At 39.3% G+C, this 22,853-nt stretch overlaps 1 protein-coding gene across 3 annotated transcripts in view; it reads right to left on the reverse strand.

Moving 5' to 3' along the window:
- The window catches only part of LUZP2 (leucine zipper protein 2), a 598,898-nt gene that overhangs the window by 179,759 nt on the left and 396,286 nt on the right, over positions 1-22,853 (reverse strand). For all 3 annotated transcript variants that reach the window (XM_004708247.2, XM_045291093.1, XM_045291092.1), the window contains exon 6: positions 2,423-2,485. In XM_004708247.2, the coding sequence (XP_004708304.1) occupies positions 2,423-2,485 (63 nt within the window). The remainder of the gene's footprint in view (positions 1-2,422; positions 2,486-22,853) is intronic.

The following is a 22,853-nucleotide window of genomic DNA, read 5'->3' on the forward strand; positions in this document are numbered from 1 at the left end:
TATATTTGCATATGTACATGTCTTTATCTAGACCCCTATAAATGCCCTTTGCCTCCCAGCTCTTTCCTCTATTTCCCTTGATTTTCCTCCTGTTCAGCTATTATGCTCAGTCCCCACCAAGCCATACTTTCAGCAAGAGAGATTTGTTTGTTCTTCTGGGCATTAGGGTATATTCAATATTCTTTGCCAACCACACATTTCAAATACATAATTTTTCTTAGAATTGTTCAGCATTCACATACATACGAGGTGACTGAAAATAGTATGGGTTGGGCCAGGTGTCCTTCTTCCTGAAAATAACATCATTGCTCTGTAACACTTTAAAGAGGCCTTGTGAAGCAGATTTGTTCAAAGCAATTTGTCATTTGATTTCTTGACTACTGAATCCATGAGTGTTGATGCTGAATCCAAATAAAATCCAATCTTTTACAGCTTAAATTGTGTCTCTGTTTCTCATGATCTTGCCTGTTGTACCATTTATGAGGGTTTTCCTGTTCGTTAAAATGAGTGAGAGGCTATCCTAAAGTTTCATTGCTTAATGCTTTAAGTTTTATTCCCTTCCAGCTAGCCCAGTTGTGTCATCTGCATATCTCAATCTGTTAATTTCCAATTCTGATGCCAGTTCCTCTTCATATAGTACAGTTTTGATTTTTTCCTGGATTATTTGATCAGCATACACATTGATTAAGTATGATGACAGTATACAGACCTTACACATGCTTTTCTTGATTTTAAATCATTCTGCTTCAATGGCTGTCTATGTATAGGTTCTATATGAGCACAATGAAGTGTTCTGGAATCCTAACTCTTCTCCAGGCTAGCCAAAGCTTGTTATGGTGCACAGAGTCAATGCCTTTGCATAGTTCATTAAACCCGACACATCACAACAAACATTATAATACAAGATAGACTTTGAAATATACTTTTTGATGATGATAAAAGTTACTCCATTTCTCTTGAATTTATCACTCCAGGCATATCATTTTCTGATTCAAAATTGCCCAAACCAATCCATTTCCACTCACCAGTTGTGCTAGTCTGTAGATTAGAGAAACAAAATCGTAGACAGTCATATGGGTATAGGAAAGAGCTTTATATACAAGGAGACTGAATATTGAGAAAACATCCCAACCCAGTCCAGATCAAGTCCATAAGTCCAATATTAGCCCTTATGTATGTACCAATTTATAAAGCCCTCTTCAGACTCATGAAACACATGCAATGATGCCGAATGCGGGAAGATCACAGGTCAGTGGGTGGAAAGCCTTGTGGATCCATTTGTGTAAGCATCTCACTGCTGGCAGGCGTCTCCATGAGTTTTCTCCAGCTCAGGACACCAGTGTAATTCCATGTGTCTTGTCAGCTGCAATGTCTCCGAGGGAGTGAATTGAGAAAGAGTATGTCTCCTACCTCCAAGCAGGAAATACAGGAGTTCCCAGAATCCTCAGGAGAAGGCCATGCCCACAAAGAGGCCTCATTGACTATATCCTGATTTACAGACTAGACTCCACCCTACACTCTTAATTCTTAAATTGACACCAGATTATGTAAGTACCACACCAGTGTGTAGGATATCCATCTTTCTACATTCCATTTTATATCAATGCTATTTGAGAGTATTAGTGAATCCAATCAATCTGCCCCCACATTCTTTGGAAGTATTAATATGACAGTGACAATAAAGAGCCTCCTCCACTGCCAGGAATGTTACACTCTGAATTCTTTCTATGAATTAAGAACGAAATGAGGGAAATAATCCAAATACAATCAAAATATTGTAATGTGTTTGCACATTATGTACCATATTAAACATTTTTGGAATTCATGACAAAAATGTAAATAAAATATATCCTTTGAAGCATTGAAAGAGAAAATATTAATCTTTCTTAAGCATTGAAACTAAAAAAATACATAATATCCCCAAAATATTCCATTTTAAATAACACAGACACCCTTTCCTGAGAGACACCCTCATTTGTATTAAAATGTTTGTTTTAAGGTACATAGGAATAGATGGGAAGTTTCAGAATATAACTTATATAGTCCTTATTCAAATTCCATTTTACTTTCTTTTTCCTTTATAATTAGCATTTAGAATCTAGCCAAACCACATTTATACCTTCTGGAAATATCAAAAAAAATACAGAGATAGAGAAGTAGAATATTTCTCTTGTAACAGATTTGCAATAGCCATCAAGGAAGTACAGTACTACTGCAGACCGACAAGCTATTTAGTCTGATATTTTACCTTGTAGTGCATACAGCTAAATTTTAATTTCTTACACAGTATATTTAAAATATTTCAGATGAATCATTATGCTGTATGTTAGACTTGACCTCTCTGACTGGGTTAAAGAAAACCATATGATACTAATAGTGTTTTGGCATACTTATATCATAGAAGAAAATAAATTTTACTCACCTCTTCTGCATGGATACCACACAACTTGCTTCCTGACAAGAGTTTGTTTTTCAAACTTTTATTCTGAGGAAGGAAGCATAACCATATTACTGAAGAGTGATGAAATATTACAATTCCACAAAATAGATCAGCCTTTTTCCTGTATGCTCTGTTCAGAAAGTCTTTATTGAATACTTAGAGTACTATTCTTCTATTCTATAGCAAAAGCAAAACAAAAAGTAAAAGAATTCAAATATATTTTATAAAGACCCTTTTTCCTAAGTCTTGCAATTGTTTTGAGGTGTCATTGAGTTTATTCTGATTCACAGTGACACGATGTACAACAGAATTAAACACTGTTTAGTCCTGCACCTCCCTCAAAATTGTTATATCTGCACCCATGGCTACAGTCATGTGTTAATTCAGCTCCTTCATCATCTTCCACTTTTGTCTGGCCCTTTACTTTACCCCGGAGGCTGGCTCTCTCCAGGCTCTGGTGTCTACAGCATGTCCAAAGTGTGGGAGTTGAAGTCTTCTCATTCTCTCTTTAAAGGGTGTTGATTATAATTACTTCAAGACAAATTGTTTGATCGTCTGACATGCATTTTTCACTAACACTGTAACTCGAATATATCAATAATTCTGTGGCCTTCTTTATTAATATCCCAGCTTTCACATGCATATGAGACAATTGAAAATACCATAGATTGTGGTCAGGCACAACTTATTTCTCTAAATGGCATTCTTGTTCTTCAACACTTAAAAGAGGCCTTGTGCAGCAGGTCTGTGCATGGTCCTTTGATTTCTTGAACTGCTACCTCCATGAAAGCTGACTGTAGACACAAATAAAATGAAATCCTTGACAGTTTCCATCTTTCCCCAGGTATCATGATGTTATCTGCTGGTCACTTGCAATAAGGTTGGTGTTCTTTACATTGAATGGCTATTGATAGTGAAAGGTACAGTCTTGGATTTTCATTAGCAAGTGCACTTGAAGTCCTCCTTCAGCAAGTATGATTGTGTCAACATTTATCAAAAATGTTTTATAAATATTCCTCCTACCCTAACTCTATGTTCTTCCTCATATAGTCCTGGGTTTTAGATTATCTGCTAGGCATACAGATTATATTAATTATATTAATATGGTGAAAACTATAACCTGGAAACATACTTTTTCTGATTTTAAAACATTTAATATTCACTTGTTCTGTTCAAATTACTGCCATTGAGTCTTTGTACAATTTCCACTTGAGCATCATTAAGTGTTCTGGAATTTCTCTTTGTTTTGAAGTTATCTATGGTTTTCTGTTTTACCCAGTTTTTCTACTTAATATAGTTTGAAAAAGCATTCATTATAAAATGCAGTTAGCCCAAAGCAATTAGATCGTCTCTATTGCATGTTTATAACTCACTGAATGGCTCAAGAATAGACAGGATGGATTGTGGATGTCACCTAAAATAATCAGATAATGCTGAGAGTGTTCTTTTATTTACCTGTTAGTAATTAAAAGCTAGGCCCTGTTATCTAATCAGTCCATAAAGACAACCTTTATTGTTCCATTAGCTTGCTCATAGTCCACAGCTGGTTGCTGTGGTTACCTTGAAACTTGAGTTAAGGTGAAACAACAATACATAGCTCTCCAAAGTGTCCATTCTATAGCCACAGGCATATATCCTTTATGTGTTCTGATTTCAAGCAGGACACCACAAAGAAGAAAAAGACAGTTTTTTGCACTGCTGTGGTCTCCTTGCTGGCACACTTTCTACATAATGACTTTTCTTTCTTCCTCTCACTTGGAGTGTGTAATTGGCAGCACCCTTCAGGGTAAAATACTCCATTTCAGATGATATTATGATCCCCTGAGTCAAATGCCTTTGCATAGTCAATAAAACACAAGTACACATCTTCTTATAGTTTCTGCTTTCAGCCAAGATGCCTCTGATGTCAGCAATGATATCCCTCATTTCACATCCTCTTCTGAATCTGGCTTGAATTTCTGGCAGGCCTCTGGAATTATTAAAGCTATTTTTGAATTATTAAGTCTTAGGACAAAAATAAAGACAACTCATCTGATGGAGGAGACCATCTGCATCCTTCTGAGTCAAGAATTTATGGCCATATTTCCAAATATAGAAGATAGTAAAAGATACAGCCATCATGAAATCATACTCAGTGGCAGATCAAGTCTGGAGAGTTGCAGTCAAGAGAAAAGGACGATGATTGGGATAGGAACGCTGTTAATGATTAAAAAATTAATAGATTGGTTCTAGGCCTCTTCCACCTGACTGTGAGATTCTTTGATCCCTCAGTTCCCATTGAGGACCTAGTCAGAGAGAACCAACGCAGGTTACATTTCATTTCAGACTCCAAATGCATGAGCACCCACTAAATACAAAGACTTCCCCAAACCAAGTTCTTGCGACTTAAACTATATTATCCAAGAGATTGTTGTCATTTGGTGCCATCAAGTTGGTTCCAACCCACAGTAACCTGATGCACACAGAATGCGTGAATCCTTTGGGAAAACCACTGTGTCAGTCCATATTGCTGGGGGCTTCCTCTTTGACACTGCCCCTCTAATTTTCCAAGCACGATGTCTTTTTCTAGGGACTGATCTTTTCTACAACATGTCCAAATCAGCTAAGGCAAAGCCTTGCTATCCTGGCCTCTACGGAGTACTCCGGTCATACTTCTTCCAAGACAGATTGATTTGTTCTTTTGTTCTTGCAATGTTCTTTTCTAGCACCACGATTCAAAAGCATCAATTGTTCTTTAGTCTTCCTTATTCAATATCCAACTTCTCCATGCACATGAGGGGATTTAAAATACTATGGCTTAGGTCAGGTGCACCCTAGTCCTCAAAGTAAGAGCCTTGCTTTTCCACGCACTCTAAAGGGGCCTTGTGCCCTAGATTTACCAAGGGCAATCTGCTCTTGGACCTTTTGACTGCTGCTTCTATGAAGATTGATTGTGGATTCAAGCAAAATAAAATCCTTGAAAACCTCAGTCTTTTCTTCTTTAATCATTGTGTTATCAATTGGTGTGTGGATTTTAGTCCTCTTTACATAAAACACATTAGTGGCAGTAAATAATTGGGAATGGAAGATTCCTCTACTTTAAACTGAAGCACGTCAACCCAGATAAATTAGGGCAAAATCAATCTTCACTCTGTTCCATGAGCACATGCCCCTGGGTAAGCAACTGATAACCTCTCCAAAAGATGCTTCTCTCAGGAGCAAGCAGTTGACAGAGGCCCCTGAGAAGTTGTCCTTCAGAAATAGCTGCCCAGCATAAAATTGTAAGCATGCACAGAACAGATGAAATAGTCCCCCAACTGACCCAAGAATGCTGTAACTCATGTCAAGAAACAGACGCTGCCCATACTACATCATTTTGTCCTGTCCAAACCCATTTCAGAAGAGGTAACAATCTTGGTAAGAACTTGGTCAAGTCCTATCCCAGCTTCTTATAAATAAAACATACCTTCCTTCAAAATCTTAGGTGTGCAGCTTTACAACTTTCCTATGAAACTCCCTCCCAACCTCTGTTGAGAGAAGCAGTCTCTCTTCCTGGGGATCAATCCTCCTTGCTTCACCTTAGATGAAAGAAAAGAAATCTCCCCATAATGTAAGTACCATCTATGTGTATGCTTACCAAGGATAGCAAAAACCTTTAGACTCCATGGAAGGCCCTAGAAGGAGATCCTCCACTCAACAATATTAATTTCTAATTCATTACGTATGTGTATCTTATATATACCCTCTGCTTTATTATGTTTATAGGCTATTTTATAAAAGCATTTCAGTTTAAAATATTTAAATAGATGCTAATGCAAACTGCAAATATTCACGTTTACTATCATCTGAATGCTGTCATGTAGCCCCTGATATATGTCTTCCTTCCCTTTGAGCACCATGTGTGGAGAGGACTCTTACATTCTTGATACCTGGATATGTGACTCAAACGGCCTCTTGATTCTCAACAGTTATTTCTGCCATTAAGTCTTAGAAATGTGCTCTCTCTTTTGGCCTGAAGGTATCAGGTAGATCTGTTAACCTTTAAAACCAACTGTGGCAGTTCCATAATCTACTGTCAACTTGCATAAAGGGGTGTGGTCTAGCCTGTCAACCGGATTGTAGTCATTGAGGCTTCTGTGTGGGCATGGTCTTGGAATGTCTGTCTTCCTCCCTGGAGGTGGGACACACATTCCTGTGGACAAGCCACATGGAGCTATGCTGATGGAGTCAGAGCCCTGGAGCTAGAGGAGCCACATGGAGACCCATGCCAGAGCTGTGATGCTTCTACCACCACTGGATCCACAAGACTTTCCACCCACTGGCCTGTGATCTTCCTGCATTTGGCATCACTGCATGTGTTGCATGAGTCTGTAGAAGAATTTATAAACTGGTATTGGAAAAATAGGCTAATATCCAACTTATGGACTTGATCTAGACTGGTCTGGGATTTTTACTTAATATACAATTACTCTTTGACATAAATCTCTCTTTTATGCACATATGAGTGTCTCTGGATATGTTTCTCTAGTCCAATGGGACTAATACTCCAACCATAGTTAATCTCGTTTCCTCCCCAAACATTCAGCAATCTAAGGAAGGCATCAACTAGGTCCAAATTGAAGAAGCACATCAGCCTGTGTAATTCAAGGATTGTAAATAATATAATCCAAATATAAAGTAGGGAATGGTATGAGAGTTTAAATTGAGAATATCTGGTTTTCAGAAGGCTTGGGATAATAGTGGGAGCCCAAAATCCATTTGCAAGGTCCACACATGGATTAGATTCACTCTGAGCACAGTCGAGAGATATGAATAACCCTGTTCTCAGACAGAGAGCCTATAAAGTCAATTACAGCAGAAGTAGTTAGGGTAACATGTAATATATTATCATTTAATTTCCATTTTGATTCAACTTAAAGCTTTTTTGGGTTTTTTGTTTGTTTGTTTTGTTTTTAATTGAAGGGGAAATACAGATGAATTAAGCCTCTGGTGCATCCTCTCGGACCATGGACCAGGGATGGGAATACCCTTGCTAGCATGCTGCATGCATTGTAAAGTAGATTGTTGAAGATGCACTTAGGTTAAATTTTAGGGTGCTATCATTTGATCTTCTATATTATCCATTTAAATTTGCTCTGGGTTGTTAATATTTTGGGTTTTCTTTTCAATGGAGGTTTTTATCTCTTTTCATTTGTTATTGCTGTTAGTTGTTTTGTTTTGCTTTTAATTATTGTTCTGTATATGAAATCCAGGATGGGAAAATATGGAGAGACAGTAGCCAGATTAGCGGTTCTTTGTTGGTATGGCCAGAGAGGCTGGGGGAGGATGGGGGACTAGTAACAATGAGTACCAGAATGAAGACAATTATCGAAAACTGACCATGGTGATAATCGTACAACTCTTCTTGATGTGACTGAACTATTGAATTTTATGATAAGTGAATTGAAAGCCAATAAAACCATTGAAAATTAATCTAGATTCTTAGAGATGTGTTTTTCTTCATTCTGATATGGAAGTTATATGTTCTTAATCATTTGAATCTATATCTATATGATCATTTGCACATATATGTTTATATTCAAATTACCCTCAAGTTGATGACAGTGCATGGTGACCCCATACATGTCAGTGTATAACTGCACTCCACAGGCTTTTCAATAATTGATTCTTCACAAAGTGATCACCATGCCTTTCCTTCTAGGTGCCTCTGGGGTCTGTACTTTCTTCTTGTCATACATGAGATTAGGGCACTGTGAGACAAAATGACAGGCAGGCTGCCTTCCTGGGTCCCGGAGGCAAAGGCCAAGGGACCGCATGGCTGAGAGGCTATGAATGGAGAAGGACTTAGCTGCTGGTTGAGGAGACCAGCAACTGTATCCTTACTGTTTGTGGAAACTGATTTGTGGTAACCCATTAATTTCCCTATTAAATCCCTTTAATTGTATTACTGTGAGTTCTGTGTATCCATTGTAATTAGCTATTGTAACCAATATAGATGTAGAGGGGTGTGGGAGGAATGGTTGGTGTCAGAACAGTTAAAACAGGATGGAGGGTCCAGGCATGTCTGACCCCTGCCTTGTGGCAACGAGGAAGCCAGAAGAGGCCAGATAGGTCAACCTTTACTGCTGTTTATTTCAGGAGTCACGTAGCTAAATATTATAACACCCAGGGATACCAAACCCTTAAGCTGTACAATTAAGTCTGTCTCATTACACTCGGGCCTTTCTATTTTTAAAGTAATTTAGGAACATATCTCTTCCTCCACTGAATAGGTAAGCCACAAGAAAACGGAGAACTTTGTAACCCTCACAGGATGTGGAATGTAATAAAAATGTGCATCTCGTAAATAATGACTCTAAAGAAAGCCAATGTGATGAGCACCATGATGATATTGAATAACATTTTATGCAAAGAGAATGAATAAATGACTGAATGAATACATCAAATTTAAGAGTTCTTCACCCACAATTTTCACCTGATTTTGCACATCATTTCTAATTTTATTTCCTTACCTTCCTGTAAGAGGATGCAGATGTCTCACTTTGAAAATATCCTTTTTTCTATTTTACCTTCTTAAGCTAAGCTAAGCTAAGCTGAAATTCTAAAGAGCTCATTTAGAATTTCAATACCCTGAAATGTTTTATACATGTGAAGAAAATTATCTTGAATTATTCAAATAATATCTTTTTGCAAATATTGTTACTCATCATATATCAAGACACATGGTTAGGATTTCTAAAGAGAATGAAATATATATTGTTCTTATGTTTGAAGGAATCTGAAGTACAGTGCAGAGGATCTAAACTGGTCATTTTAACTGTTGTTAACTGTTGTTCAGAAAATATGATCAAAAGCCTTCTTTAGAAAGAGAAGAGATCAGTGAAGTACATCTGATATGAGGACTTATGTCAACACAAATGTCATTCACATCTGAGCAACTACAGTTTATTAGAAATTAGTACAAATTGTTTAAAGTTCATAACTTTATTAGAATTGAAATATTACTGGGAGATATTTAATTCCTAACCAGTCAGGGTGGAAATACTTAAACAACTATGATGTACCATAAATATCCCAAAAGGGCTGTCATAAACTAGAGCTGATATAGTCCTATTGTACATGCTAATCCAGAACAATCTTTTGAAGTTTAAAAAGCAAGATATAAAAGAATCACACTGAATCAAAAGTTGTATTGACTGAAATAAAACCACTCTCAGAAGAAAATAAAAGTCAAGTGCTCTAAAATATGATATTCACAAAGCAGCATTCCATTAAAAGAAGCAGAAAATATAAGGCATGATGAAAGAAAAGTAAGCCAACACGAACAGAGCCATCATTGCGGAGCTGGTGCAATGGACTTGCCATATCTACTGGAAGCACGACGAAAGAGCGCTCTAATTCCAGTATTGGCAGACAAAACGCTTAGGGAGCTTCCGCAGTTGTCCTCCAACCAAGAAAAGGGTAAAATTAACAGAAAATAAACTTGTCATGGACTCATAAGAGAGCTGAGCTCTCAAGGTTGAATGGCATAGAAACACCCAGAGAAAAATGACTGGAAAAGCTTTAGGAAGATGGCGGAGCAGGGGAGACGCAAACTTTGAGAGCTCCTTCCAACAAGGTGGGTTTGGTGCCCAGGTAATGCCCGGCCCCAACCAGAATCAGCCCGACCCCACCATGGAAGGGAGTGCCACAGAAAATGAAAACAGACCGCCTGGTGAGGGATAGGATCTGACCTGCCACACCACACCCAGAATGAAGCTGAAGCGAATGAAGGGGGTGGAAGGGAGTGGAGCACACCTGGGCCCATCAGGCTCAGAGGATGAAAGCCCGGCTCTGAGTGGCCAATGCACAGAGAGGATCATGTGGCCGGCCCCACAGCGAGATGCAACATCCTGCACTCACCTATGGCCCTACACGGCACAGCACCGGAGACACAGTGTGGGATGTGTGACCGGGATGACCCCACCATACTGAGGCAAAACACTGGGGGCATGCAATAGATCAGTGGGGGAAGCAGAGCAAGGAGGTCCTGAGGGAGTATCAAGAACGGACTTTGGGGCCAGGACGTGGCACCCCATCAGACTGGTCCCAAAAACACCCCTAAAGGTCAACAAACAGACCTTGAGCTACTAACAGGATTTTCTTTCTTTAAAAATTTTTTTTTCTTTTCTTTTAGATTTTGTATGTTAGTGGCTTTTTTGCTTGTTAGTTTGTTGGTGTTGCTGCCGTTATTGCCGTGTTCTTATGTGCCATTTTGTTTGGTGCTGTTGAGGCCATCTGCAATTTCATGCACATATTATTATATCTGCAGGTCTATCTAGATAAGATAGGCTGGATAAACAATGTGAGAAAAAAACAACTGGACCAAGGTCCTAGGGGGGACATGGGAGAGTGAGAGGTGGGGGAGGGAAGGAGGTGTTGGCCAACCAAGGGACAAGGGAACAAGGAGTGGTTCAAACCAGTGGCAGGAAGGGGATGGGAGGACTGGTAGGAAATGACGATGGGCAATGTAACTGACAGGAATTACTGAAACCAGAATGAAGGCTGAACATGGTAGTGGGACAGGAGGAAAGCATAAGGAAATAGAGGAAAGGAGTAGGAAGCAAAGGGCATACACAGAGGTCTAAATACAGACATGGAAATATGTAAATATATTTATGATTATGGGGGAAATAGATCTAAGTGCATATATGTATAGGTTTAGTAGTAGGGTAACAGGTGGACACTGGGCCTCCTCATGCGCATTGCCTTAATACATGAGCACTTTGCTCAGCTAAACGGTCATTCCATGATACCCACCTTCCTGACATGATCGCTGAAGACAGACATGTGCATAAGCAAACGTGGTGAAGAAAGCTGATGGTGCCCGGCTATCAAAAGATATAGCATTTGGGGTCTTAAAGGATTGAATGTAAACAAGTGGCCATCTAGCTCAGAAGCAACAAAGCCCACAGGGAAGAAGCACATAAGCCTGTGTGATCACAAGGTGATGAAGGAATCAGGTAGCAGACACCAAAGAACAAAAACCATCATTTTGTGACCACCTTCTCCACATAAACACTGAAGATGAATGTGTGCATAAGTAAGTGTGGTGAAGAAGGCTGATGGTGCCTGGCTATCGAGAGATATAGCGTCTGTGGTCTTAAAGGCTTGAAAGTAAACAAGCGGCCATCTAGAAGCAACAAGGCCCACATGGAAGAAGCCCACCAGCATGTGTGATCATGAAGGGTTGAGGGGAGCAGGTATCAAGCACCGAAGAGGGTGGGGGGACTCATATCATCTTGATTGAGGTGAGCGCGTGATGGGGACCCAAAGCCCATCTGTAGACAACTGGGCATCCCTTGCAGAGGCGTGGTTGGGAGGAGATGAGTCATTCAGGGTGCAGTGTAGCATTATTGAAACTCACAACCTTCTTCTTAAATGCTTCCTCCCCCCACCCCCCGCCCCCCCCAATATCATGATCCCAATTCTACCTTGCAAACCTGGTTAGATCAGAGGATGCACAGCGGTGCAGATGGGAACTGGAAACACAGGAAATCCAGGACAGATGAGCCCCTCAGGACCAGTGAGAAATGCAATACCGGGAGGGAAGGGGGTGAGTAGAAAGGGGGAACCAATTACAAAGATCTACATATAACCTCCTCCCTGGTGGGTGGGCAGCAGAAAATTGGGTAAAAGGAGACGTCAGGCAGTGTAAGGTATAATAAAATAATAACTTATAAATTATCAGCGGTTCATGGGGGAGGGGTAACAGCGAGGGAGCAGGGGGGAAGGAAAACGAGGAGCTGATTCTAGGAGTCCAAGAGGAAAGTGAGAGTTTTGAGAATGATGGGGGCAATGAATGTATAAGTGTGCTTTACACAATTGATGTATGTGTGGATTGTGATGAAAGTTGTATGAGCCCAATAAAATGATTTTAAAAAAAAGAAAAGCTTTAATTTGAGTTCAATGAATTATACTTTGTCTCTGAATGCAAGTCATAATTAGATTTTAATTTGACTCTCTCTAACGTTCACCTACTGCGGATTAAAGGCATCCAATGATGCAGATTGTTTGTGAAATAGACATGTTTGGCTTTCTATTTCAGTTTTCTGCTTATTATGCATATGGAATCAGGAAATGTAATGATTAAGATCTTAGATGCAAAATACTAGTCATTGGTTCAAGCTCACCAGCTATTTCTTGGAATGAAGAAATTGCAGGAGAAAGATATGCCTAGAGAGACATGGTACGGTAAGATTCCATTAAGGTTACAGCCTTAAAGATAATGGTCTGGTGCAGTGCTACTGTAGTCTATGGGGTGTTTATTCTTTATAAGATTACCTTGCTTGTCTTAGTAAAATGAGGTGGGTATATTTTTCAATGATGTGATGTAGGCTGAGTTTGAACTGCCGGGTTCTGTGTTCGATAGGAAGCTGTGGATCATTGACCTCCACCCCACTCGGGGCTCCTTAAGCTATGCTTTCACTTTGATAAAGAGAATTGGATACATTGGTTTTAATCCTAAAATGTTTCTCAATATTGTATAACTTAGGAACTAGACTCAAATTATAAAATAACATAGATTTCACAACTTTGAAAAAAAAGAAAGAAAGATGACTGTAGAGCAGTGGTTCTCAACCTTCCTAATGCCATGACCTTTAGTACAGCACCTCATGTGGTGGTGACCCCCCAACCATCCAATTATTTTCATTGCTACTTCATCACTGTAATTTTGCTGCTGTTATGAATCAAGCAACCCCTGTGAAAGGGTCGTTTGGCCCCCAAAGGGGTCATGACCCACAGGTTGAGAACTGGTGCTGTAGACAATAAGGGTAGGTCTACATACTAGAAGCAGAAGCTTTGATGAAGAATGTATGGACATATTCTGTGTCCAGCAGTCCCCATTCTTTCTGCCTTAACTTGGGGGATATGCTAAGAATACCCTCGCGGTAGCAATTGTCTTAATTATTCCATTCTACCTTTACAAAAATGCCATCAGTGGATGGTTTAGGTAGATATAAATTGATTCTATTACAATTTAGGAATTTAGGAATCTAAACTTAGAGGGCCAATTCTAGAGCAAGGTCTTCTCTCTCTGTGGGCTCACAGTTTACGAGGAAGGTCCTCGTGTTCTTTCAACATGTCTGGGTCCAGTGGTTTCTCCTTTCTTTTTGAGAATTATGTATGTTTCAGTTTTAATCATTCCCTGGGTCTAGAAACTTTAAGTACCGGTATTGTGGGGCCAGTGCATTGCCCTACTCCCAGCTCTACTTGCTTGGTGGTAGGTAGTCAGTTCCCTGCCTCACTGCCTGATTCTCTCTTTATCTTATAGGGCATTGAATAAAGATGAATCAAGATATATTTCACTCTGCCTCTTATTAACATGACCTAATCCTAAATCATTAAGGTAACAGACAATTGTCTCCCAAGTAGACCATATCAGAGCCATAGAGACTAGGATTTAAAACATATCTCCAAATGAAAAACATCAGATCACAACATTGAGGACAACCACACAATACTAGGAATGATTGCCAAGCCAAGTTGATATATTTTGGGGGAAATTAATTCAATCTATGACATTCCACCTTTTGACCTCCAAAGATTTATGTCTTTATCACATTGAAAACACCTCTATCCTATCACATCCTCCCCAAATCCTCAAAACAACTCCAAGTCCAAATTTCAACACAGAATAAAATTTGTCTTTTGTGAAACTGTGAAATGTAAAATACAAATTTTACACTTCTCAACTATAATGATAGAATGAGCATACAATAGATGCTTTCTATCTTGCAAATTTACTGAAATTCCACAAGAATATTTTAAACTATTGATTGAGATTAACAAAAATAGACTTCAAAAAGCCCTGCTACTGCCTTGTAGTAATCATTTTCTTTCACACCACACAGCTTCTAATTATCATGAAATTAAGTTGATGAAATAATGGAATACCTTCTTTGATGAATACATGCCATTTGTCCATGGTCAGTTTTCTATTGAAATAGAACTTTAGAATCGATCTCTTTTTCTCTTCCTTCCCTAGTATATCCTGACCAGCCCTGGTGGTATAGTGGTTATGCATTGGGCTGCAATTCACAAGGTCAGTTCTTCAAAACCACCAGCAGAAATGAGGGAGAAATACTGGGCTGTCTACCCCAGTAAAGAGTTCCAGTAACAGACACTTATGGGGACAGTTCTACCCTGTCCTACATAGTCGCTAGGAGTCAGCATTGACACGATGGCAGTGAGTTTGGTTTGAATATATGAAAACATGGTGGTGTATACTGGGGTGCTACCTGCAAGGTCAGTGTTTGAAGCCACAAGTTGCTTCCTGGGAAAAAGACGAGGCTTTCTAATGGTGAAGATTTACAGCTTCAGAAATCAACAAGGGTAATTGTGCTTTGTCTTATAGTGTTGCTATGAATCAAAATTGATTAGACAACATTGTCTTTTAAAAATGTGTCTGTGTGTCTGTATAAAGGAACATCAAAATGTTCATGTAAAAATGGAACTGAAAGATAACAGATTTTTTTCTAGTATTTCTGAAGCCTCCTTTATCTATCTATCTATCTATCTACCTATCTATACTTGTATGTATAGTTATGTATATATATAAACAGATATACACGGGTAAGCATATCTACACAATCAGAGCTGGACATTAAACAAGTAAGACCACAGAACAGATGCGTGTGAAGAGTTGTGCTGGAGAAGACTCTCGGAAGCAGCATGGACCGCTCCAAGAAGAAACCACTGGGAATTGGGAGAAGTGAGGCCAGAGTGCTCCCTTTAGGCAAGGATGGCAAGGCTATATCTTACAAACTTTGGACTTACTGTCTGTCTGTCAGGAGAAAGTAGTTCCTGGAAAAGGACATCATGTTTGGTAAAGAACAGGGGCCGCAAAAGAGAGGAGGTCCTTCGACAAGATGGACTGACATAATCGCTGCATCAATCGCTGAAACAGTGTTTTGTTCTGTTGTGCGTAGTGTCGATGTGGATCGGAGCTGACTCGATGGCACCTAACAGCAGCGTGCAGGCACATATGTAACCGAAACCAACAACTGCCTGTTAGCCTATAGGGAGGTTTGGCATGAATAAAATGAAATGTTCTGGAATTCTCATTCTTCACAATATTAGCCCTCGTTTACTATGATACAGGCAGCTGAATACCCTCACATAGTCAATAAAATACAAGTCAACACCTTTCTGGTATTCTGTGCCTTCAGACAAGGTCCTTCTAAGATTAGCCATACGATGTCTTCATTCATGTCCTCTTCATAATCCATCTGGAATTTCTGGAATTTTCCTGTGAGCATACTACTGTAGATGTCTTAAAATTATCTTTAGAAAATTTTAAATAAATGTGATAGTAATGATAGTGTTAGAGAATTTATGCACTCTGTTGCGTCATCAACTATGTTTGGAATTAGCATAACAAGGAATTCTTGCCATTGACAGGTAACACCAACATACTCTAGAGTTATTGGATCCTTGTTTATTGCCATTGCCTTCAGTGCAGCTTGGACATTCTACCTTGATTATATGATACCGCCTGAAGTGGATTTGTACTTTATGGCCGGCAATTGATAACTCTAAATGCTATTGTAGTTATAATAGTAAACATCACTCAGTCAGTTATCTCTTTTAGAAAGTTTAGGTAGAGAGGATATTCAATTCAAAATTTAATGAGTATTATAAAAAATTTTATCAATATACAAAAATGATAAAATGTTAAGTTTTAGCTTTTCAGAGGAAGAAAATTTACTGGGGGTGGTGTATGTGATCTAAGTGGTTAAGACAACATTTATGGAATGTGTACTCTGTGCCAGGCATTGTACGAAGTACAGTCCACAAGCTGTTTCATTGAATCCTCACAGCAGCCATTTTAGGCAAGTTATTAATTATCTCTATTTTAAACAAGAAAAATAAATGGGTTAATGATATTATATAACCTGTGATCATCATTAGCTACTAAGCAGCGTATCTGAGATTTGATAGAGCTAGACTAGTGTCACCTTCCAGGACCCATACTCCTCTTTCTTATAATTTCTCCTTTGCTTAAAAAAATGATAAACAAAGAAAATCCTGGCTTCCTATTGAGCAATGCATAGATAAATGAGCAAACATTCATTTACCTAAATATGGGCACACACAAAATGCATCTTTGAGATTTTAATCCATATATGTAATTTGCAGTAGCCAATCTTATTCCCTTCAAGGTATTATAAGAAATTATGATTTATAAAATAACTTTGTCCCTATAGCAGTGATATCATTAGAAAATAGGTATGCTATAAGAAGAAATATACGTTAGTTCCTCTAGCATTCCACTGAGGTGAGTCTTGCTCTGATCCACTCAGTTACTTTTGACCACTTGCCACCCTTTCCTTACAATTCCATAGAGAATCCTAAACCTAAAAAGGTCAATTCATCCCAGAAACACAGTTGAATGACTAGATATTTGAGAGATAATTTCTTTTCTTTTTTCCCCCAACTTTGTGGGAGAACTGAATTTTCTCACAGCCTTATGACAATTTAATTTATTTATTCCCCCCTATCCTACTATATTAAGTTGCTTAACATACTTCCATGTTTTAAGACAAGGTTGTTGTTTTTTTCTTCTGTACCAAACCAAAAACAAAACCCACTGCCATCTCAGCAATTTTGAATCATAGCACTTTGGTAGCATAGAGTATTCCCAGTTTGGGTGCTACCCACAATGGCCTACATCACCAGTGTCAAGTTCTATACCACCAGTGACTCAGAGGAAAAATGATGAAGCTTTCTTCTCCCATAAAGATGTACGCCCTTAGAAATCCAAAAGATCAGTTCTAGTTTCTCCTTATTGTCACTACACGTATCAGTTCAGCTGACAAGATCTATCAAAGGCATGTCATTTATAGCTCACATCTCATTTAAAAATTGTTATTTTAAGTGTTTGCTAGTTTGAACCTAATTTACTGCTTTTTGAATAAATTCAAACTTATCAAATATTGGCTGTATCGAACCATTCCATCTTCTGGTATTATTAATGAGGATTTTATACATACTCTTGTTCAAGCCAGGGAATAAAGTTATAAATTTCAAAGACAGATATTTGTTGAACAATTGAGTTTACTTTATTGTCCTAGGATTACTGGAAATGTCTCATGTGGTATGGATAGAGTATTCTCACATATCATTGTAGTGTTCCTTCCAAATTCAGATAGGTTAGCTCTGCTGAGAATATATTGTCTTAATTAAAGAGTTGACAGAAGAAGTATTGGGGATATAAGAAATCTAGTCATCAAGCCAGGAAATGATGGAATTCGACTACAGGTATCACTGTGCTGTTCAACTGGTCCCCAGGTTACTTTTTCTCTGGCTGGATGTGTGTGGTGGCACGTGGTGATAGAATCATGACAAGGTTTTACTCCCAACAAGATTCCAGCCATAGAAACTCAGAGGAGAGGTTCTGCTCTCTGCATAGGACCACTGTGAGTCAGCATTGGTGGGAGGCCAGTGAGATTTTGTTCTGTTTCAGTTCATATTTGCTTTTAATAAGCTAGATATTATACTCTCCCAAGTGCACTAAATTTCTAGGACTTCCTTCACTAAGAATCATAAAAGGGCTCCAAACAATAGGCGGTTCTTGTCAAGAAGGGCTGGAGGCTCGAAGGCCAGCACTCACCTGTGAGCGCAGAACTATATTTTTTCCAACTCTTTTCAGAGAAGGTGCTTCCTTACCCCGTCTAGCTTCTGGCTGCCCCCGCGGTGCCTTGGTTTTTTACAACACACCATCATTCCCATCACTGCCTCGGTTTTTATAGGCCAATCTTCCCTTCCCTTTAGTTGTTTCTGTTTCCTTTATTTTTTTATGTCCATACTACTCTTATTGGATTTGAACTCACCCTACTCCAGTATGATCGCACATTAACTAAATAATGCCATCTTCGCAGATTTCCTTCCAAACACAGTCTAATTCACAGGGGTGTTAGGACTTCAACATGTCTTTTGTTGGACAAATTTCAATTCATAACAACGGTTTTCTTATCCACTCTGACCTAAATTTCCAAATCGTTAAAACCATTATACAGATAGAGCCTTCTCCTGGACTTAGGGTGAGGATTGAGATAACGACTGACAAGCCTCCAGTGTTTTCCATTTAGTTCCTGCTAGGTTGCTGCCCAGTTGGTTCTAACTCATCGGGACCCATTGTACAACAGGACTAAGTAAGATCCCACTCTATGTCATACTCGCAGTCATTATTATGTTGGAATCAATAGTATAGCTAATGTGCCAATGGACCTCATTGAGAGTCTTCGTTTTTATTGCTCACCATTTACTTTACCAAGCATGAAGTCCTTCTCTGCAGAACGGTCCCTTCTTATATGGTCAAAGTATGAGACAAAGTCTCCCCATCTTCTCTTCTAAGGAGCGTTCTGACTGTGCTCCTTACAGGCCTAAAACGTGCCCTGCGACTGAGTCGGTGAGTAAGATCACAGGGACAAAGGGAGCCTGTCCTGAGTGGGTCTAGAGGAGGCAGTCCTAAGGAGGCAGGAGGAACTTGTCCTCAGAGGGCAGAGAGAAGGAATGTTCTGAAGAAGAGAGGTTTTGCTTAGATATTTACTGATTCTTACATGGAGTTGTAGCCTGTTTATCCTGATACTGAGTTTTATTCTGTTATTTCCTTATTAAATTATTTAACCATAAGAATAATCTGTGGGTTTTGTGTGGCCATTGCAAAGAAGGTTGAAAAGTTGGACCTCCAGCTCATGGAAGTCAGCATTGGGCTGATCCAAGTTATGCTCCTCCTTCAAAGTAGCCATATTCCTCCCCCCAGAAGAATTCACTTCAGAGGACAGCACTGAAGCTGCAGCTCAGGGAGAGAGACATGTCTGATCAGAGCACACGGGAGCAAATGAAGGGGGAGGAAGAGAGTGAAGCACATCCTGGCTCACCAAGCTTGAGGACAATATTCCTGCTCAGAGCAGCCAAGGCACAGAGAGGACTGTAGGGCCGGCCCCACTACGAGACACGACATCTCTCACTGACCCATAGCCCTATGGGGGACAACACTGGAGACACAGTGTGGGAATTGTATCCGATCTGATCCCACCACATCAAGGCAAAACACTAAGGGCATGCAAAAGAACAGGAAGGGGAACAGAACAACAAAGGCCCCAGGGAATACAAAAAATAGACTGTGGAGCCAGGGCATGGCACCCCATCAGACTTGACTTGAAAACACTCCTAAAGGTCAACAAACAGACCTTGGAAAAACAAGAAAGTGGTCACATTCTAAACCTACTACTACTACCACTGACTTACAGTAGGTGACTAAAGCTACCATGCATTAATAATAATTATTATGGATAATAAGTATTGTAATTAGAATTTCCATAGCTTCTTAATTATTGCAGTAATTACATTATGCACAATGACCTATACAGATTGTTATTCCCGTCTTTTTAAAGTTTTCAAATTCCTATCACAAATCTTACTCCTTAAAAAATAGTATGAGCCCCAATAAAATTATTTTAAAAATAATGTCCTAATTATTTTTCTCCTTGAATTTCTAGTATTTACTCATATTTATTTGTATGTATGTATTAAATAGTATTCTAAGCTGTTAATTATTTAAAACATAAGGCATTCTTTTAAAAAATAGTTGTTAGGCATTTCGGACTGACTTAACTTTTTTTTTTTTTCAGGTTGGAGACCATCCTCTTACGTTCTTTTTCCTTAACGTCAATGACAACGTCTTCGTGGAATATGAACACAATAAAGTTTACACCAAATACCTAAACTCCAAATCTAAAAGTATGTTATAGTGAAATATAAGAACTATAGACTTTATTTATTTATATTCTAATTGTCTTAAATTTATATATTTCCCTCATCTCTACAACCATGGTAAAACAGCCCTCCATTCAGCATGATTAAACTCATTCTTATTAAAGTCTCTCAGTTTATTAAACTCCAAATTATCGGACATCAAGTCAGTTCCAAGTTGTAGCAACCCCACAGGACATGGTTGAACTGTTCCTGTGGGTTCTGAGAGTGTAACGCTTTACAGTAGAATGCCCTGTCTTTCTCCAGTGGAGTGGCTGGCGGTTCAAACTTTTGATCCTGTGTTTAGCAACCCAATTCACAAACACTACACCACCAAGGCTCTTCAGCTCATTAGGAAGATATATTTATTTTTATTATATAATCTGGACTGCAGAGTCCCTGGGTTCTTCAAGGTCATGTAGACTTTTGGCCATGTCTGCTGACCAAAAAGCATGGCAGTTCTATTGCATGCTCACAATCCTCAAAATAAAAACCTCGTATCTATCCCCACCTGTCCCTAACCCCCACAAAACAAGCAAACAAAAGTGGAAAACTCTACAGAGCACAGTTCCACTCTCTCACACATATTATTTCCAAGAATTTGAATCTTTTTGAAGGCAGCTCTTTTTGGCTCATCTCAATTTTACCTGACAAAGTGTGGAGAATCACTTAAGCAGTAGTAAGTCATAAGGAGCAGAGCCATCACTTGGAAGACTAAGATGGACCCAAGACAAGGGATTCTCAGTGGTCCCATATGCATGTAAAAGTTGGACACAGAATAGGAAGACAGGAGAACAGTGAATCTGTGTGAATTATGGTGTTTGTGAGGACCATTGAATGTACTATGGGCTGCCAGCAGTCCCAGGAGTCTGGGCAGCACAGTGGCTTAGCTGGGCTGCCCACCCACAAGGTTCTCCATAAAAGATGAGGCTATCTACTCCCATAAAGATCTTAAAATTGCCTGGGAGTGTTTGTAAAGCCCAATGAACAAGTAAATCTCTTTTGAAAGAAGCCCAGCCAGAGTGCTCCTTAGGTTCAAGGACGTACCTTACACAGGTGATCAGAAGATGCCATCATGCTTGCTAAAGTGGAGGCTCAGCAGAAGAGGACACCCCTCCATGAGATGGAGCACCACAGTCACTCCGATAATCAGTTCCCACATAACAGTTATGAGCGTGGAACAGGACCAGACATTGTTTCTTTAGGTTGTATTTTGACGCCTTGGCACATAACATTAACTGTTCTGGATATCTCCTTAAACCATCCTAAAGCCTTGTTAAAGCTGGCAACAAACAAAATTAAGCAGATTGGGATTTGCTATTAAAAGAAGGTCAAATGAATGGATAGAGAAGTTGGAAGAAAGTTTTTGACTGAAATAAAAAATATTTCTTATGACGGCTTTGGGCTAACTCTAAGACCCACAGTTTAAAACCACCAGCCAACTTGCAAGGTAATGATGACCCTTTTCACGTTCAAAAGAGTTCTCCCTGCTGTAAAGTGAACATTGATTCATAGTGACTTCCGGTGGGTTTTTGAGACTGTAACTATTTACAGGAGTAGAATGACCAATCTTTCTACAGCAGAGAAGCTGGTGGATTCAAACTGCTGACCATGAGGATTGTAGCCCAATGCGTAAGCACACCACCAGGGCTCTGTAAGAATAACAGAACCCCAGTGGAAGTACCACCATGTCCTTTAGGATCGCTGTGAGCCCGTATCAACGAGATGGCAGTAAGCTTGGCTTGGGGAGTGTCAAAAGAGCATAGTGGGCTTGGAGCGGGACAGCGGTTGGAACCTCCCATCCATGCCTCAAAGGACGATGAGGTTTTCTATTCCCATAACGATTTACAGCCTTAGAAACCCACATGTGGCCATTCTACCCTGACCTATGAGCACAATAAGGCAGAACACATTGGATGGCAGTGAGTTTGGGGGTTTAGTTTTAAATTCAACTATACTACCTATGTCTTTAAGCACGGACTTACTCATTCCTATCTGAATGCCATAATCTTAAAATGGCAAATATTCTGCCATTTTTGTTACTTAAATATTCCCTTTTTTGTTTCTTAAAATTAAAATCCTGCTATAGCAGTTGCACTCCACGTGATTGGGACTGCTGGAAACAGAAAAGTGACCTCTTGGTGTTATGCAGAATGTCTCCTTTGGAAGGCAGTTATGTCCATATGTATTCTCTGCATATGAATGAACAGCCTGACTTCAGAGCAAACATCTGTTTCCCAAGTGAACACTCTCTCTGGAGGAAGCAGCTGTGGTTTGTTGATGCTGAAGTCTTCCTTTGAGAGGCTGCCTATTTTCCACCTCTATCAGCCTCTAAAAGGCTCTGAAATGTCACCTTTAAAGTCATCACCCTGATTCCCCTTTGTGTCTACCTCCATCTTATCATTCATTCTTTCCTTAAATATTGATTAAGTATTTCTTTGAAATAGGCCCAGAAGGTACTTAAAAGCCTTTATAAAATAACGCTCCTCCAATGTGAGAAAACACTAGTCATGTCATTGGTGTATTAACCACGCAAACAAAGGACATTGGTTTGGAAACATGTCTATCTAAAAGAAGTGAAGGTTAGGCTATTGATTGGCTGCTTGATTACCTTCAAGCCTTTAAGACCCCAGAC

The sequence above is a fragment of the Echinops telfairi genome, unplaced genomic scaffold, assembly GCF_000313985.2.
Source record: "Echinops telfairi isolate 266 unplaced genomic scaffold, ASM31398v2 ScPeMD7_60;HRSCAF=208, whole genome shotgun sequence".
NCBI lineage: Eukaryota > Metazoa > Chordata > Mammalia > Afrosoricida > Tenrecidae > Echinops > Echinops telfairi.